Here is a 16,133-nt window from a genome sequence, read left to right on the forward strand (position 1 = left end):
AAGAAAAAAGCAGCTAAGTAAAGAAAAACGAGTGGCCATCATTACTTTAAGAAATGAAGGTCAGTCAGTCCGAAAAATTGGGAAAACTTTGAAAGTGTCCCCAAGTGCAGTTGCAAAAACCATCAAGCGCTACAAAGAAACTGGCTCACATGAGGACCGCCCCAGAAAAGAAAGACCAAGAGTCACCTCTGCTTCTGAGGATAAGTTTATCCGAGTCACCAGCCTCAGAAATCGCAGGTTAACAGCAGCTCAGATTAGAGACCAGGTCAATGCCACACAGAGTTCTAGCAGCAGACACATCTCTACAACAACTGTTAAGAGGAGACTTTGTGCAGCAGGCCTTCATGGTAAAATAGCTGCTAGGAAACCACTGCTAAGGACAGGCAACAAGCAGAAGAGACTTGTCTGGGCTAAAGAACACAAGGAATGGACATTAGACCAGTGGAAATCTGTGCTTTGGTCTGATGAGTCCAAATTTGAGATCTTTGGTTCCAACCACCGTGTCTTTGTGCGACGCAGAAAAGGTGAACGGATGGACTCTACATGCCTGGTTCCCACCGTGAAGCATGGAGGAGGAGGTGTGATGGTGTGGGGGTGCTTTGCTGGTGACACTGTTGGGGATTTATTCAAAATTGAAGGCATACTGAACCAGCATGGCTACCTTCATCTTGCAGCGGCATGCTATTCCATCCGGTTTGCGTTTAGTTGGACCATCATTTATTTTTCAACAGGACAATGACCCCAAAAACACCTCCAGGCTGTGTAAGGGCTATTTGACCAAGAAGGAGAGTGATGGGGTGCTACGCCAGATGACCTGGCCTCCACAGTCACTAGACCTGAACCCAATCGAGATGGTGTGGGGTGAGCTGGACCGCAGAGTGAAGGCAAAATGGCCAACAAGTGCTAAGCATCTCTGGGAACTCCTTCAAGATTGTTGGAAAACCATTTCCGGTGACTACCTCTTGAAGCTCATCAAGAGAATGCCAAGAGTGTGCAAAGCAGTCATCAAAGCAAAAGATGGCTACTTTGAAGAACCTAGAATATAAGACATATTTTCAGTTGTTTCACACTTTTTTGTTAAGTATCTAATTCCACATGTGTTAATTCATAGTTTTGATGCCTTCAGTGTGAATGTACAATTTTCATAGTCATGAAAATACAGAAAAATGTTTAAATGAGAAGGTGTGTCCAAACTTTTGGTCTGTACTGTACACAGTGACTGCACCAGCAGAATAGTGAGTGCAGCTCTGGCGTATAATACAGGATGTAATTCAGGATCAGTAATGTAATGTATGTACGCAGTGACTGCACCAGCAGAATAGTGAGTGCAGCTCTGGAGTATAATACAGGATGTAACTCAGGATCACTACGGGATCAGTAATGTAATGTATGTACACAGTGACTGCACCAGCAGAATAGTGAGTGCAGCTCTGGAGTATAATACAGGAAGTAACTCAGGATCAGTACAGGATCAGTAATGTAATGTATGTACACGGTGACTGCACCAACAGAATAGTGAGTGCAGCTCTGGAGTATAATACAGGATGTAACTGAGGATCAGTACAGGATCAGTAATGTAATGTATGTACACGGTGACTGCACCAGCAGAATAGTGAGTGCAGCTGTGGCGTATAATACAGGATGTAAGGATAGTATGAAAGGCCCATTATAGATGAACCAATGATTAACAAATATACCCGATTTATCATCTGTGTAAACAATCTTGGAATCCCTCATTGAACAAGAAAAATGCTTCATCAGGTGACAGATGGTTTCTCATCGGCAGCTCATTGCCCCGTGTATAGATGGGATGTGCTGCTGACAGGTTGATGTTCTCTTGATGGCCGGTAACGAGCTGACCCGCTATCTTAGGTGTATCGGCACCTTAATATCCAATGTGGACTAAAATGTGTATGGCTGTATCAGCATAAAAAATGTTCATCAGACAATCAATCGGTCATTCAACAGTTACCCATCTTCTATGGCCTCCATAAGGCTTTGCCATGTCTTCTGATTAGTTACGTTGTAGATTGGTTGCTGTCTTTCATCTTCATGTACAATATTCTGCTTCTTACATGTTACATTAGGTCCGGGAACGAGAGCTGCTACTTTGGGATCTTCGTAGCTTCAGTCGGCCGGTGTCATCCTTCTCGCTTGATGCGTCCTCAGGGTAGGAAAACCGACGCGCATTTCTTCTTGTATTTATTTATTATTTTTATGCCTGTTGATACCTGATTCATACAATCGTTCCATTGTCACTGATTCCGCAGCAATTAGCTTTGTTTTCCTGATGAAGATTCGCCTTGGAGCCACTGTTATGAGTGTATACTAATAAGGCAATGTGTACGTATAATAGAAATGGCCTATATGGCTACTATGGGGTCCTGGGAGAGACTGGTCCCATCCCAACTTCTAAAAGTTGGGAGAGCCTGAACAAGTTGCCCCTCTAAGGAAACAACATTGTTAGCAAGTAAATGGCTAGTAAGTCATAGAAAGGGCAAAACTCGGCTCCCAGGTCCAGTTTGATTTTTGCGTGTACGTCATTTCCTATAAAAATACATGGGACTGCCACAAAACAGATGCTAATGGCAAATCCTATATCTATCATTCTTTTAGCAATCCTCTTACTTGAAAAGACAATTTGTATATTTAATTTCCCAGAGGAACATGCACTGCTTATAAGTCTCCTCACTCTGACATGCCAGGCTTGGCTTGTCACTTTCCCCAAGGAGAAACGTTTCCCCTTAGACCCCACTTTTAGGAATCCTCTAATCCATGAGATTCCAACGTTCACTAAAATGTCTGTCTGGCGGACATAAGCTGGTCAAACACATGAGATGGCTGTCGGACGAAAGTTTGTTCCGCAGGCAGCCTTCTCTCCTCATACACCTAAGCGGTATGGCTTGGCTGAGCGGTTTTCCACTGGGAGATAGGAGAAAGCCACTGCCAGACTCTTCTGGCAGAGATTCTTCGTCATTGAAATTCCATTTCCCGATCCTTATCTCTTCCAACATAAATTGGCAGGTTCAGCCAACTTTCATTTATATTTCATAAATATTGGGATCTATAGATATTGAGTATCTAAAGGCTAGTGCAGCAGGAGGCGTCACCATTAAATAATAATAATAATAATTCGGCTAATTTAAATATTACATGATCAATCGCGTCCCCTCCATGACGCCATTTTTGTGAAAGTGTATTTTTACTCTTCTTACTATGGCACAGAGGAAGGGGAGGGGAACTTGTCTTTGTGTCTTCTCCAATCGAAAATCCAGAGAAAACATTTTTTTTTCTTTCATGGTAGTTGTGTATTTCATTAAGAAAGAATGGGAACATCCTGAAATAATGGTTATCCTCATTAGGGGCTTTCATCCAAGAATTTTGACTTCCTTCAAAAGAGACAGAATGACGGAGGGCTTGTAATTGCCGTTCTTCAAGTTTGACCCTTCAGACTCACAAACGACTTGATTGTGACTACAAATATTTAAGACTGTTCCTTGTGCGCTTCTTGTTAGTCGGACCTAATTCACATGACAAGTATGATAGTGGATTAGGAGAAGGCCCTTTGGACTTATTTTCCCAAAACTGGAGCAGAGGTTCAGGTCAGTAACAATCCATACACTAAGGTTAGACCTCTCGTTTTTGGGATCAGTTGTGGTCTGAGCAGCTGGATCTACAGCAATCATATATATACCGTACAGACCAAAAGTTTGGACACACCTTCTCATTTAAAGATTTTTCTGTATTTTCATGACTTTGAAAATTGTACATTCACACTGAAGGCATCAAAACTATGAATTAACACATGTGGAATTATATACTTAACAAAAAAGTGTGAAACAACTGAAAATATGTCTTATATTCTAGGTTCTTCAAAGTAGCCACCTTTTGCTTTGATGACTGCTTTGCACACTCTTGGCATTCTCTTGATGAGCTTCAAGAGGTAGTCACCGGAAATGGTTTTCACTTCACAGGTGTGCCCTGTCAGGTTTAATAAGTGGGATTTCTTGCCTTATAAATGGGGTTGGGACCATCAGTTGTGTTGTGCAGAAGTCAGGTGGATACACAGCTGATAGTCCTACTGAATAGACTGTTAGAATTTGTATTATGGCAAGAAAAAAGCAGCTAAGTAAAGAAAAATGAGTGGCCATCATTACTTTAAGAAATGAAGGTCAGTCAGTCCGAAAAATTGGACAAACTTTGAAAGTGTCCCCAAGTGCAGTTGCAAAAACCATCAAGCGCTACAAAGAAACTGGCTCACATGAGGACCGCCCCAGGAAAGGAAGACCAAGAGTCACCTCTGCTTCTGAGGATAAGTTTATCCGAGTCACCAGCCTCAGAAATCGCAGGTTAACAGCAGCTCAGATTAGAGACCAGGTCAATGCCACACAGAGTTCTAGCAGCAGACGCATCTCTTCAACAACTGTTAAGAGGAGACTTTGTGCAGCAGGCCTTCATGGTAAAATAGCTGCTAGGAAACCACTGCTAAGGACAGGCAACAAGCAGAAGAGATTTGTTTGGGGTAAAGAACACAAGGAATGGACATTAGACCAGTGGAAATCTGTGCTTTGGTCTGATGAGTCCAAATTTGAGATCTTTGGTTCCAACCACCGTGTCTTTGTGCGACGCAGAAAAGGTGAACGGATGGACTCTACATGCCTGGTTCCCACCGTGAAGCATGGAGGAGGAGGTGTGATGGTGTGGGGGTGCTTTGCTGGTGACACTGTTGGGAATTTATTCAAGATTGAAGGCATACTGAACCAGCATGGCTACCACAGCATCTTGCAGCGGCATGCTATTCCATCCGGTTTGTGTTTAGTTGGACCATCATTTATTTTTCAACAGGACAATGACCCCAAACACACCTCCAGGCTGTGTAAGGGCTATTTGACCAAGAAGGAGAGTGATGGGGTGCTATGCCAGATGACCTGGCCTCCACAGTCACCAGACCTGAACCCAATCGAGATGGTTTGGGGTGAGCTGGACCGCAGAGTGAAGGCAAAAGGGCCAATAAGTGCTAAGCATCTCTGGGAACTCCTTCAAGATTGTTAGAAGACCATTTCTGGTGACTATCTCTTGAAGCTCATCAAGAGAATGCCAAGAGTGTGCAAAGCAGTCATCAAAGCAAAAGGTGGCTACTTTGAAGAACCTAGAATATAAGACATATTTTCAGTTGTTTCACACTTTTTTGTTAAGTATATAATTCCACATGTGTTAATTCATAGTTTTGATGCCTTCAGCGTGAATGTACAATTTTCATAGTCATGAAAATACAGAAAAATCTTTAAATGAGAAGGTGTGTCCAAACTTTTGGTCTGTACTGTATGAATAGGTGATAAATGTTTATTATGGGACAGTGCCTTTTTACGGAGGGTCCGCCATAAGACCAGGGCTACAGAGCACTTTAAAGGGGTGTTTCCACCTTTGGCATTTATGACATACAATATTCTACAATCATCACAACTTTGGTCAAAGCAAAGCAAAAGTGATCTTCTAACATGTCATCCAGGATTTCGTTGATGAAATCCATGTGTTTGGACCCCCTCCGTTTCCAGAACAATAAAGTGCACAAATCCCTTTCACACAATTATTGCACATTTCGAATCCCGGTAATTTTTTCATTTTTGGCTGGATTTGCACTTTAAGAACCAGTAAGTTTGGTCTGATCAGGTCAGCACAAACAATAACCTGAAAAAAAAATGATTGAGAACCAAAAAGTTAATGTGCCCCTGGCAAAAACCAGCAAGGAGAGGACGGTTTAGTGGAAATTGAAGTTATTCATTTTCATTTTTTACCCCCCACGTCTGGTTACTTGCAGCGAATGTTTAAGTGAGAAAAGTGAAAAAATGTGAAATATGTGACACAGGTTGTGCAAGAATATTGATGGTCTGTTCCTATAGCGCGGTCTCACGTCTCTGTGGAGGAATGAGCAATGTTTTCTACATAGATTTTGCCGCTAATTCACACTATTGTCCTGCATCTAAAATGATCGATACTTAAAGTGGTACTGTTAATAAACCAAGATCTTAATGTGGAACACAGGTATTTCCCTTTTAAGATTCTGCACCTTTAAGAATTGCCAAGCCTCCCGAACATCTTGGAGGCTTCCAAAATTAAGGAGACCTTCAGAGCCCAGCCAAAACCTTTTGGAATTGTTTCAAGAAGGTTTTTTTGTGCCTTTAATATCTCTGAAGGGTCTTGAGAGGCAGAATATTGGTGTGGAGAGGACAGAGAACAGTTGTGGTTGAGGTGTAGGTCACCCTCCACAACATTTAATTACTATCCGGTGCCAGTTTCCAAAAGTGGTCAGGGTGATTAATAGAGTCACGTAAGTATATTTCTTCTTACAAATCCCAGATAAGTCTGTTGGCGGTAGGGCAACCACCTGCAGCAGAAGCTTCTTACAATTCTTCTACCCCCTTCCCTCCGCAATTATGACTAGTTTCCAACAGTTAATCAATATGTCTTATAAAGTCACGTATTGATATTTCTTCTTATAAGCCCAAATTTAGTCTTTTCTTGGCTGTATGGAAACTATCTGCAGCAGAAGCTTCCCCCCCAGCTATCCCTTCTGTCCCTCCCACCCCCAACAATCTCTTCCCTTCTGACACTTCCCCCCATGATTATGACCAGCTTCTAAAAATTGAGCAGTATGACTAATAGTCACGTATGGATATTTCTACTTTCAAACCTCAGATTAGCCTGCTCTTTGCCGTAAGGAAACTACCTGTAGCTGAAACTCCTCCCTAGTGATTTTTCTGCTCCCACCTCTTCCCCCACGATTACGACCAGCTTCCAAACGTTGGTCCGTAAGACTTAGAAAGTCACAAGTCACATATGGATGTTTCTTCTTACAAGCCGCAGATTAGCCTGTTCTTGGCAGAAAGGAAACTACCTGCAGCAGAAACTCCGTCCCCCATGAACCCTTCTGTAACTCCACCCCACAATTATGACCAGCTTCCAAAAGTTTACCAGTATGACTATTAAATTCACGTGTGGATATTTCTTCTTACAAACCTAAGACTACCCTGTTCTTCGCTGTAAGGAAACCTGTAGCAGAAACTTCTCCCTAATGATTTTTCTGCCCCCCCCCCATGATTATGACCAGCTTCCAAACGTTGGTCCATAAAACTTATAAAGTCACGTGTGGATATTTCTTTTTACAAACCCCAAATTAGCTTGTTCTTGGCTGTAAGGCAACTAGCTGCAGCAGAAATTTCCTCCCACGTTTCTTTTGTTCAACTGTACTTCCATGATGGGTTGCATACAACACAGGAGGCAGTTTTCTGTGTTGGCGCATGACAAGTGAACTCATTTGAATAGATTAGCCAGCCCCCTTCTCCGTAATGACTCGTTTGAATAGATTAGCCAGCCCCCTTCTCCGTAATGGCTCATTTGAATAGATTAGCCAGCCCCTTCTCTGTAAAGACTCATTTGAATAGATTAGCCAGCCCCCTTCTCCGTAATGACTAATTTGAATAGATTAGCCAGCCCCCTTCTCAGTAATGACTCATTTTGAATAGATTTGCCAGTCCCCTTCAGCCAGCCTCCTTTCTGTAATGGTTTATTTAAAGGCTTAACTGAAATGAGCGCTCATCCAGCCCCCTTCATACACATTAAGGGTCATGTTGTAACACATAAAAGCTCTCTTATATGTGTAACCTAACTCCGACGTGAAACCGGCATGACCGGAGACTGGTGCTGACATTGGTGGAGCTTTGATAATGCAGTATATTAGTAGATGTATATATTTTGATTCTAAACACATATAAATTTTTTTTTCTATTTGATTGGCCCCCTTTAAATGAGGATTAGGCAACATAGGGTTTTTTTTGGGGGAGGGAAGAGGGTATGAGAGTAGAGCAAGCTGCAACCTTATTCCCAGAGAACACAAGGTTCGTCTTTTGACATGTAACATGGATAATGCTTCTTTCCTTTGATACAATTTTTCAGGGGAGATTGGGAACATAAGATAGTGGTGAAACTCCAATATATGTGTATTGGGGAGGTCACTGCCATACACCAGTGCAAAAGTTACATTAAACTACAATAGGTTCCTTGTTTCCAAAAAACTTCTGAACAAAGGAGAGACAGAAACAAAAAACACACCTACAGACGGAGATCCGACCCTGACCTTCATCAGGCCAAGATATACTATGAAGGAACAGAATGCTTTCACACAAACAAATCCTGAAATGTGACCCAGGGCAATATGCCGGGGGCCGAGTCTACTCCTCTACACATGACTATTACATTTTTTTTTTAAAAGGGTAGTAAATGAAGCCATACTTACCCGTAGAATCCATATAACATCCTCTGCTGGACTGTCGCTGACAGCAGCACGTTGAATGAGCTTTTAGTAAATGTTCAGTTTCCCTGCAGCTCCCCCACAGGAGAAATGAGGCATTACACAGCACAAATTTAAATTTGTCGATTACCTGCATAACCTCTAGAGATCTAGAGCATCCTGAACAGAGGATCCCCCCCCCCTCTACTAACTCAAAATACTACTCTATACATCTTTTTCAGGCAGATTCTGCTTTGAAAACCTCCTGAAAAAGCACTGGCTAAACACTGAAAAGAATGAACATATGGATTTCTATGTAAAAACTACTTGCTGTGCACATGTTCAGGCTCTAAAGCATCTTTTAACCACTTCTTGTTAAAACAAGTGAGCAGACCATTCATCACGCGTTTTCTGCTTTGAAGACGCTTTATACTTTATAATTGAAGTCAATGGGAAGGCTGTAAGGATGCCGGGTTGTTTTTTTGAGTGTTTTTTCCAGCGTTTTTGCTTGAAAAAACCATTAGCAGTTTTTCTTCAGTAAGTACACAAAATGTCTTTTTCAGGAGGATTTTGCCTGGAATCCACCTGAAAAAGCGCAGCGAAACCGCTGCAAAAAGTGAACGAAATGCACAGCAATGTCAGGCTTTTTTCCACTGACAACGTAAAGATACTGTGTGCACATACCCTAAAAAAACGCCTTAAAAATGCTGGAAAAATCCTCAAAAAAAAAAAAACTGCCAGCGACCAAAACAGTTGCAAAAGCCTTCAGTAAGCGCCCAAATAAAAAACGGTACAAAAGACGATTCGGGAAGAAAAAAGTCTGTGTTTCCTGAAACGTATTCCTTTCGAAAAACTTGGCTAGTCCGCCCGCCTGAAAAAGGTGTCGTGTGCACATAGCCACACATGTGGGGCATGAAAAAGGTGTAGGGAAGCTATTGTTCTCTGCTATCTACCATTGTCAAACTTGCATACTTTCCTACATATTCACCCTTTTTTTTTTAAATTTTTATTTTTTGATGGTCAACTTTATGTAGCGGTATTATTTATTGTACAAATTACAGATCAGCGCTGTTACTTTAAGCTCCTGAGACGGATCTCCATGTGTTACGGCTCATGGTGTGTGAGGTAATGGCCGTTCTGCGCCTGCACTGGGCTGAAAATGAATTTTCCCTGTTTACAGAATAGATTTTCATGTCCGCCTGGCCCCCTCTTTCCTCTGAACACCACCTCTCCCGTCCTTCCCTGGTCTCCAGGAGTTTATTTAGCAGGAGCTTAGCCTGCGGGGCCGATCTCCATAACGACCCTAAAATAAACAGGTCAGTGCCAGGCCTGAGGCCCCCCGACCAGCCGGCGCAGACGTCGCCACCTCGCCAGCCACAACAGGGTTTTGCCCATTGTGTGGCGTACACAGCTTTAAGTATATGTATATAGATTACAGAGTGGTGACCAAAAGGGGATGTTTGAGGTGAGTGCCCAATTCTGGCACTGCAGCTCCACCTCCCTCTCCCCCCCTTCTCTTCACCTCACCCTCCATCTACGTCCCACCGGGACTGAACTGACCCCATAATTATACCAGAAATAAGTTTTCTTACCTCACCCGCCGCCCTCCTCCTCCTCCCTCTAATCATAGTTCTGGCAGATTTTAATGTCAGCTCAGAAATGGCTCCCAGATGCTGAGGTTGGTCTAGTTAATGAAAGCGATAAATGAACTTGAGGCATAAAACCTTACAAAAACTTTAACTCCCGGTTTGCCAGGTTTACTTTGTGGCGGCCGTAAAGATCAGATAGCGATCGTCACCCATCTATTCATGGCGAATATTCTCATGTATTCCCTGTCCCCAAGTTTTTCAGGGTAAATATTCCTATTTTACTTTGTTTATAATTTGTGTTGGAAAACTGGGTTATTGCTGCATACAGTGGGTGCGGAAAGTATTCAGACCCTTTCAATTTTTCACTCTTTGTTTCATTGCAGCCATTTGGTAAATTCTAAAAAGTTCACACCCCCATTGCATGATGCTGCCACCACCATGTTTCACTGTTGGGATTGTATTGGGCAGGTGATGAGCAGTGCCTGGTTTTCTCCACACATACCGCTTAGAATTATCACCAGAAAGTTCTATCTTCCTCTCATCAGACCAGAGAATCTTATTTCTCATAGTTTGGGAGTCCTTCATGTGTTTTTGAGCAAACTCTATGCGGGCTTTCATATGTCTTGCACTGAGGACAGGCTTACGTCGGGCCACTCTGCCATAAAGGCCGGACTGGTGGAGGGCTGCAGTGATAGTTGACTTTGTGGAACTTTCTCCCATCTCCCTACTGCATCTCTGGAGCTCAGCCACAGTGACCTTGGGGTTCTTCTTTACCTCCTTCACCAAGGCTCTTCTCTCGCAATTGCTCAGTTTGGATGGACGGCCAGGTCTAGGAAGACTTCTGGTGGTCCCAAACTTCTTCCATTTAAGGATTATGGAGGCCACTGTGCTCTTAGGAACCTTGGGTAAATCAGAAATTCTTTTGTAACCTTGGCCAGATCTGAGCCTTGCCACAATTCTGTCTCTGAGCTCCTTGGGCAGTTCCTTTTGAGCTCATGATTCTCATTTGGTCTGACATGCACTGTGAGCTGTGAGGTCTTATATAGACAGGTGTGTGCCTTTCCAAATCAAGTCCTATCAGTTTAATTAAACACAGCTGGACTCCAATGAAGGAGTAGAACCATCTCAAGGAGGATCACAAGGAGATGGACAGCATGTCACTTAAATATGAGTGTCTGAGCAAAGGGTCTGAATACTTATGGCCATGTGATATTTCAGTTTTTCTTTTTTAATAAATTTGCAATAATTTCTACATTTCTGTTTTTTCAGTCAAGGTGGGGTGCAGAGTGCACTTTAATGAGAAAAAAATGAATTTTTTAGAATTTACCAAACGGCTGCAATGAAACAAAGAGTGAAAAATTTAAAGGGGTCTGAATACTTTCCGTACCCACTGTGTATATAAAAAAAAAACAGATTCAGGAACCTGGAAAGCTGGAAAACAGCTAATAGCTACCCGTAAAGGATTTTCACCCAGGTTTTTCACGGTAAATATTCCTGTTTAGTATTATGAAGTGACAGATTTTTTATTTGCTTTGGAAAGGTGCAGTATCACTGCATATAAAAGGGTTTATAGTCTCTTGGCTATGCCATTCACGAACCCGAGAAAGCTTGGGGTCAGTAATATGGCTCCAAAAATGATTTTCACCCAGGTTTTTCACGGTAAATATTCCTGTTTAGTATTCTGAAGTGGCAGATTTTTTATTTGCTTTGGAAAGGTGTGGTATTACTGAGTATAAAAGGGTTTATAATCACACGGCGTTGCCATTCAGGAGCTTCGAAAGCTTGGAGACAACTATCTTGGCTTCAAAAATTATTTTCACCCAGGTTTTTCAGGGTAAATATTCCTATTAAGTACTATGAAGTAACTGTTTTTATATATATATATATATATATATATATATATATATATATATATATATATATATATATATATATATATATATATATATACACAGCAATGCCACAGTTTTTCAACGCATATTAAAAAAAGTAAAAAAAAAACAGTATCACTTAGTATTGCCATTGAGCAGTCTGGGAGAGCTAGGTGACTACCAATATGACTCCAAAAAGGATTTTCACCCGGATTTTTCAGGATAAATATTATTTAGTATTATGAAGTGATAGATTTTTTTTTTCTTAATTTGCTTTGGAAAGCTACAGTATTCCTACATATGAAAGGAATGAATTACCCAGCATTGCTACCTGGTCTTGCTATTCAGGAGTTTGAGAAAGCGGAGTGACAAATAAGGCTCCGAAATGGATTTTCAGCCAGGTTTTTCAGGATAAATATTTTTGTTTAGTACTATGAAGTGGCACATTTTTTACTTTTTTTTTTCTTGAGAAAATTATTGTACTACTACACATAGAGGAAATGATAATCACACAACATTGCTGTTCAGGAGCATGGGAAAGGTGGGTGACTGACAATATGGCTCCAAAAGTGATTTTTCACCCAGGTTTTTCAGGGTAAATATTCATATTTAGTATGATAAAGTGACAGATGTAAAAATTGTATTTGCTTTGGAACGCTACGGTACTGCTACAAATAAAAGAAATGATAATCGCCTTTGCTACTTGGTATTGCCATTCAGGAGCCTGAAAAAGCTGGGTGACAACCAGAATGGCTCGGAAAAGGTATTTTCACCCAGATTTTTCAGGGTAAATATTTTTATTTTGTACTATAAAATGGCAGATATTTTACAATTTTGCTTTAGAAATCTGCAGTACTGCGGCATTTAAAAGGAACGATAACCACCTGGCTTTATTACCATGGTATTGCCATTGTGGAGCCCGGAAAGCTGGGTGTCAACCAGTGTGGCTCCGAAAAGGTATTTTCACCCAGGTTTTTCAGGGTAAATATTTTATTGTACTATAAAGTGGCAGATTTTTCACAATTTTGCTTTGGAGATCTTTTATATTGCTTCTTGTAAAAGGACTGATAACCATCCGTCATTACAACCTGGTATTTCTACTGGTGAGCCTGGGAAAGCTCGGTGACAACCAGAATGGCTCCGAAAAGGTATTTTCACCCAGGTTTTTCAGGGTAAATATTTTTATTTTTGAGCAGATTTTTCACAATTTTGCTTTGGAAATCTGTGGTACTGCTGCATGTAAAAGGAACAATAACCCCCTCCTACCCCCAGCCTTACTACCTGGGAAAGCTGGGTGGCCACCAGTATGGCTGTAAAAAGGTATTTTCACCCAGGTTTTTCATAATTAAATTTTTTGTTTTTTACAATTTTGCTTTGGAGATCTGCGTGTAAAAGGAACGCTAATCACCCGGCGGCTTTGGCGTTCGATATATAAGTGAAAGTTAATAACCTAGTAAATCTGCATGTCTCTTGCTGACAAGGGGTTAAATTACAGGCGCACACCGCAAGCTTCTGGCAATGTCCCAGCCCGCAGAGAGTTAATAACAAGGCATAAGAGAGCTTTGTGCGGGGATACAATATCCCAGCATGCTTTTCTGCAGAGTCTGGTTTTTAATTTGAGGCTAGAAGTTGGCGCAGATTTAAGGGGATTGGAAGAGAGACGCGTCCAGAGTGAAAATATTTACACAGCAGCAAATTCCAGCAGGAATCCAGGGGCCGGTGTCTGAGAGCCAAACAAAGACTTCTTTCTGAGGTTTCACTCCTCCGTATTGTGTGCTGCACTCACTTCATTGACTGCTCATCCCTATCTCTGCTGAAGGGAGTGCGTGTGGTTGGAGCATGATCGATGAACCCCTTCTAATAATTCGCAAAACCCCTAAATGAACAGATCAATTCCCCGTTGACTTTGCCTCTTCTAAACAGACTCACCTAAAACATCCAAATACACATGTCACGGATTTACTATGGATTTTCCCCTGCAGTCGAAATCTGCACCAAAATCTGCACCGAAATGCGCACATATGACGTGTTGATTTTTGCCGCTGATTTTCTTTTTCACCCAGTGCAAATGCAAAGAATGAGATCTGTAATGAAAGTATTGACAGGGTACAGCTTTCCAAATACGTTCTGTAGGTCAAAAAATTTTCACAATGTGTAGAAGAGATTTTTACAATGTTACTGTATTACGCTGTGGATTTTCTGTACCAAACACCAACTTTGTGCAGTGACTCCCCAGAATATGTTCGGAAAATCCAGAGCATATAAGGTTTTACTCCCACCATGAGATTTTGACCATTTCTGCCCCCATTAACTAAAATAGGTTACTTGCATTTATTTTTTTTAAATACGCAGCATAAAAAAATCACCAAAAACTCATCGCCTAACAGTACAGGCAAAAAAGTGGATGAGATTTTACAGAATATCGTCACATGCAATGGAAAAATCTGCAGCATAAATTGACCCGCGTTGCAAGTTTTTTTTTTTTTAAAAACGCAGCATTTCAATTTACGCAGCGGATTTTCATCGTGGATTTATTTTTTCATGGTGCAAATTCTGCAGCATTTCCTCAGTAAAATCCAAACTACATGTACACTTGACGTCAGGCAAACCCGCCGAGATTTTCAAGCAAAAGACTCTATTGAGTTTTTATTCCAGAAGCATGTTTTGTGTATTTTTCCAGTGGTTTCCTGGGCATTTTTTTTACGATTTTGGCCCACTGATTTTTCTTTTTTTTTGAAGAGTTTTCCAATGGTTTTTATCAAGTTTTTTTTCCCCACTCTGTTGAATAATGAAGAAACCGCTAGTGTATTTTTCTTTTGCAAAAACGATGGCGAAACGCTCCAAAAAGTGTCCGGGTGTCTTTTGAGCTTTCCCCTTGCTTATATTGTAAAGTACAGAGATTATTCTGAGCAGAAAATGCCAGAAGAATGGATGGGGTCACTTTATTTTAGCGTTTTTAGAAACCTGAAGTGGTTAAAAGCCATGGACCTTTACTATTTGCCATCGGAACAGACAACCCTATTAATATGCTTGTTTTCTAAGACAATCCATGATTCTTTCAATATAAGGCTCTGGAAACCCCACAAACATTAGATTATTGTCAGATCTTGCTTAAATTGGTTGAATCTGCAATCAATTATCAAATTTCTATGGCCACATTCAGAGGAAATCTCTTGGGATCTCTGCATAGAAACAATAGAAATAAGTGAGGGTCTATATACACTGTGTTTGCAAAGCACAAAAAAATACCAAAAAGGAAAAGTTGCGGAATTATAAAAATCACAGGATGATAGATATGTTACTGATCTGCAAAAAATTTCAAAACCTCTCGATTTATTCAGTATAGAGTATGAGCCTCGAGCAGAAATCCCGACACTTACAGCCTCGGCTGCCATCACTGAGGTTATTAATGGTCGTCTGAAGAAGGTTCTACTGAGCTGACTGCACTTGGAAAATCATCAAGATCCGCTGCTGGCAGATCCTGTGTAATCATCGACCAATGATGTCCTAGATGTGCTCGATGGGAGACAAGTCTGGAGACGCTGCAGAAAATGGGAACATTTTTTTGAAAACCTCTCTATTTATTCAGTATGGAGTATGAGCCTCGAGCAGAAATCCTGACACTTACAGCCTCGTCTGCTATCACTGAGGTTATTATTGGTCGTCTGAGAATGATTCTGCCGCTGAATGCACTTGGGCAAATGATCAAGATCCGTTGCTGGCAGCTCCTGTGTAATCACCGACCAATGACGTCCTAGATGTGCTTGATGGGAGACAAGTCTGGAGACGCTGCAGCCATGGGAGAACATATAGGCCATGCGGGCATGATCATCATGCGGCCTTGCATTGTCGTGTGGAATAATGGTTCCTGGGATACTTGTAGAAACGGCCTCAACATTCATCTATTCTGTATTACAAGTGAAATCAGATGTCGTATTCCAAGCCGAAGGCATCAAATGGTGTCTACATAAACCATCAGAAGACATTTGCATGACATTAGGCTACGAGCCAAACGTCCAGTTACAGGTGTCCACTGACCTCATGCCACCGCTCTATAAGGCTTCACGGTGCAGAGCAAGGGAGGCTGGAACGGAGGTCTGTACTCTTCAGCGATGAGTCCTGCTATTGTCTTGGATGCAATATTAGCCGAAGATTGGTCTGGAGACCACGTGGGCAACGCCATGAAGAGGCCTTCACGAGGGAACATCACACTGGTCCTACTCCCGGGATTATGGTATCGGGTGGCATAATGTATGGGAGCCAGACCCCTCTCGTCTTCATTCTGGGTATGCTGACAGCTCGGCGTTACTTTGATTCCAGGTTGGAACCAGTGGTGCGGCCACTTCAAAGTGTCCCAGGAGCCATGCCAGGACAACGCAAGACCTC

General features: G+C 41.7%; 1 protein-coding gene across 2 annotated transcripts in view; it reads left to right on the top strand.

Annotated features, from left to right (window-relative positions):
- PAM16 (presequence translocase associated motor 16) overlaps positions 1-16,133 on the top strand; it is a 138,046-nt gene that overhangs the window by 40,773 nt on the left and 81,140 nt on the right. For both annotated transcript variants that reach the window (XM_073648244.1, XM_073648246.1), the window contains exon 9: positions 2,088-2,170. In XM_073648244.1, coding sequence (XP_073504345.1) covers positions 2,088-2,170 — 83 coding nt within the window. The remainder of the gene's footprint in view (positions 1-2,087; positions 2,171-16,133) is intronic.

This window comes from Phyllobates terribilis, unplaced genomic scaffold (genome assembly GCF_046119375.1).
Source record: "Phyllobates terribilis strain yellow unplaced genomic scaffold, ASM4611937v1 Scaffold_9__5_contigs__length_417890890, whole genome shotgun sequence".
NCBI classification, from domain to species: Eukaryota; Metazoa; Chordata; class Amphibia; order Anura; family Dendrobatidae; genus Phyllobates; species Phyllobates terribilis.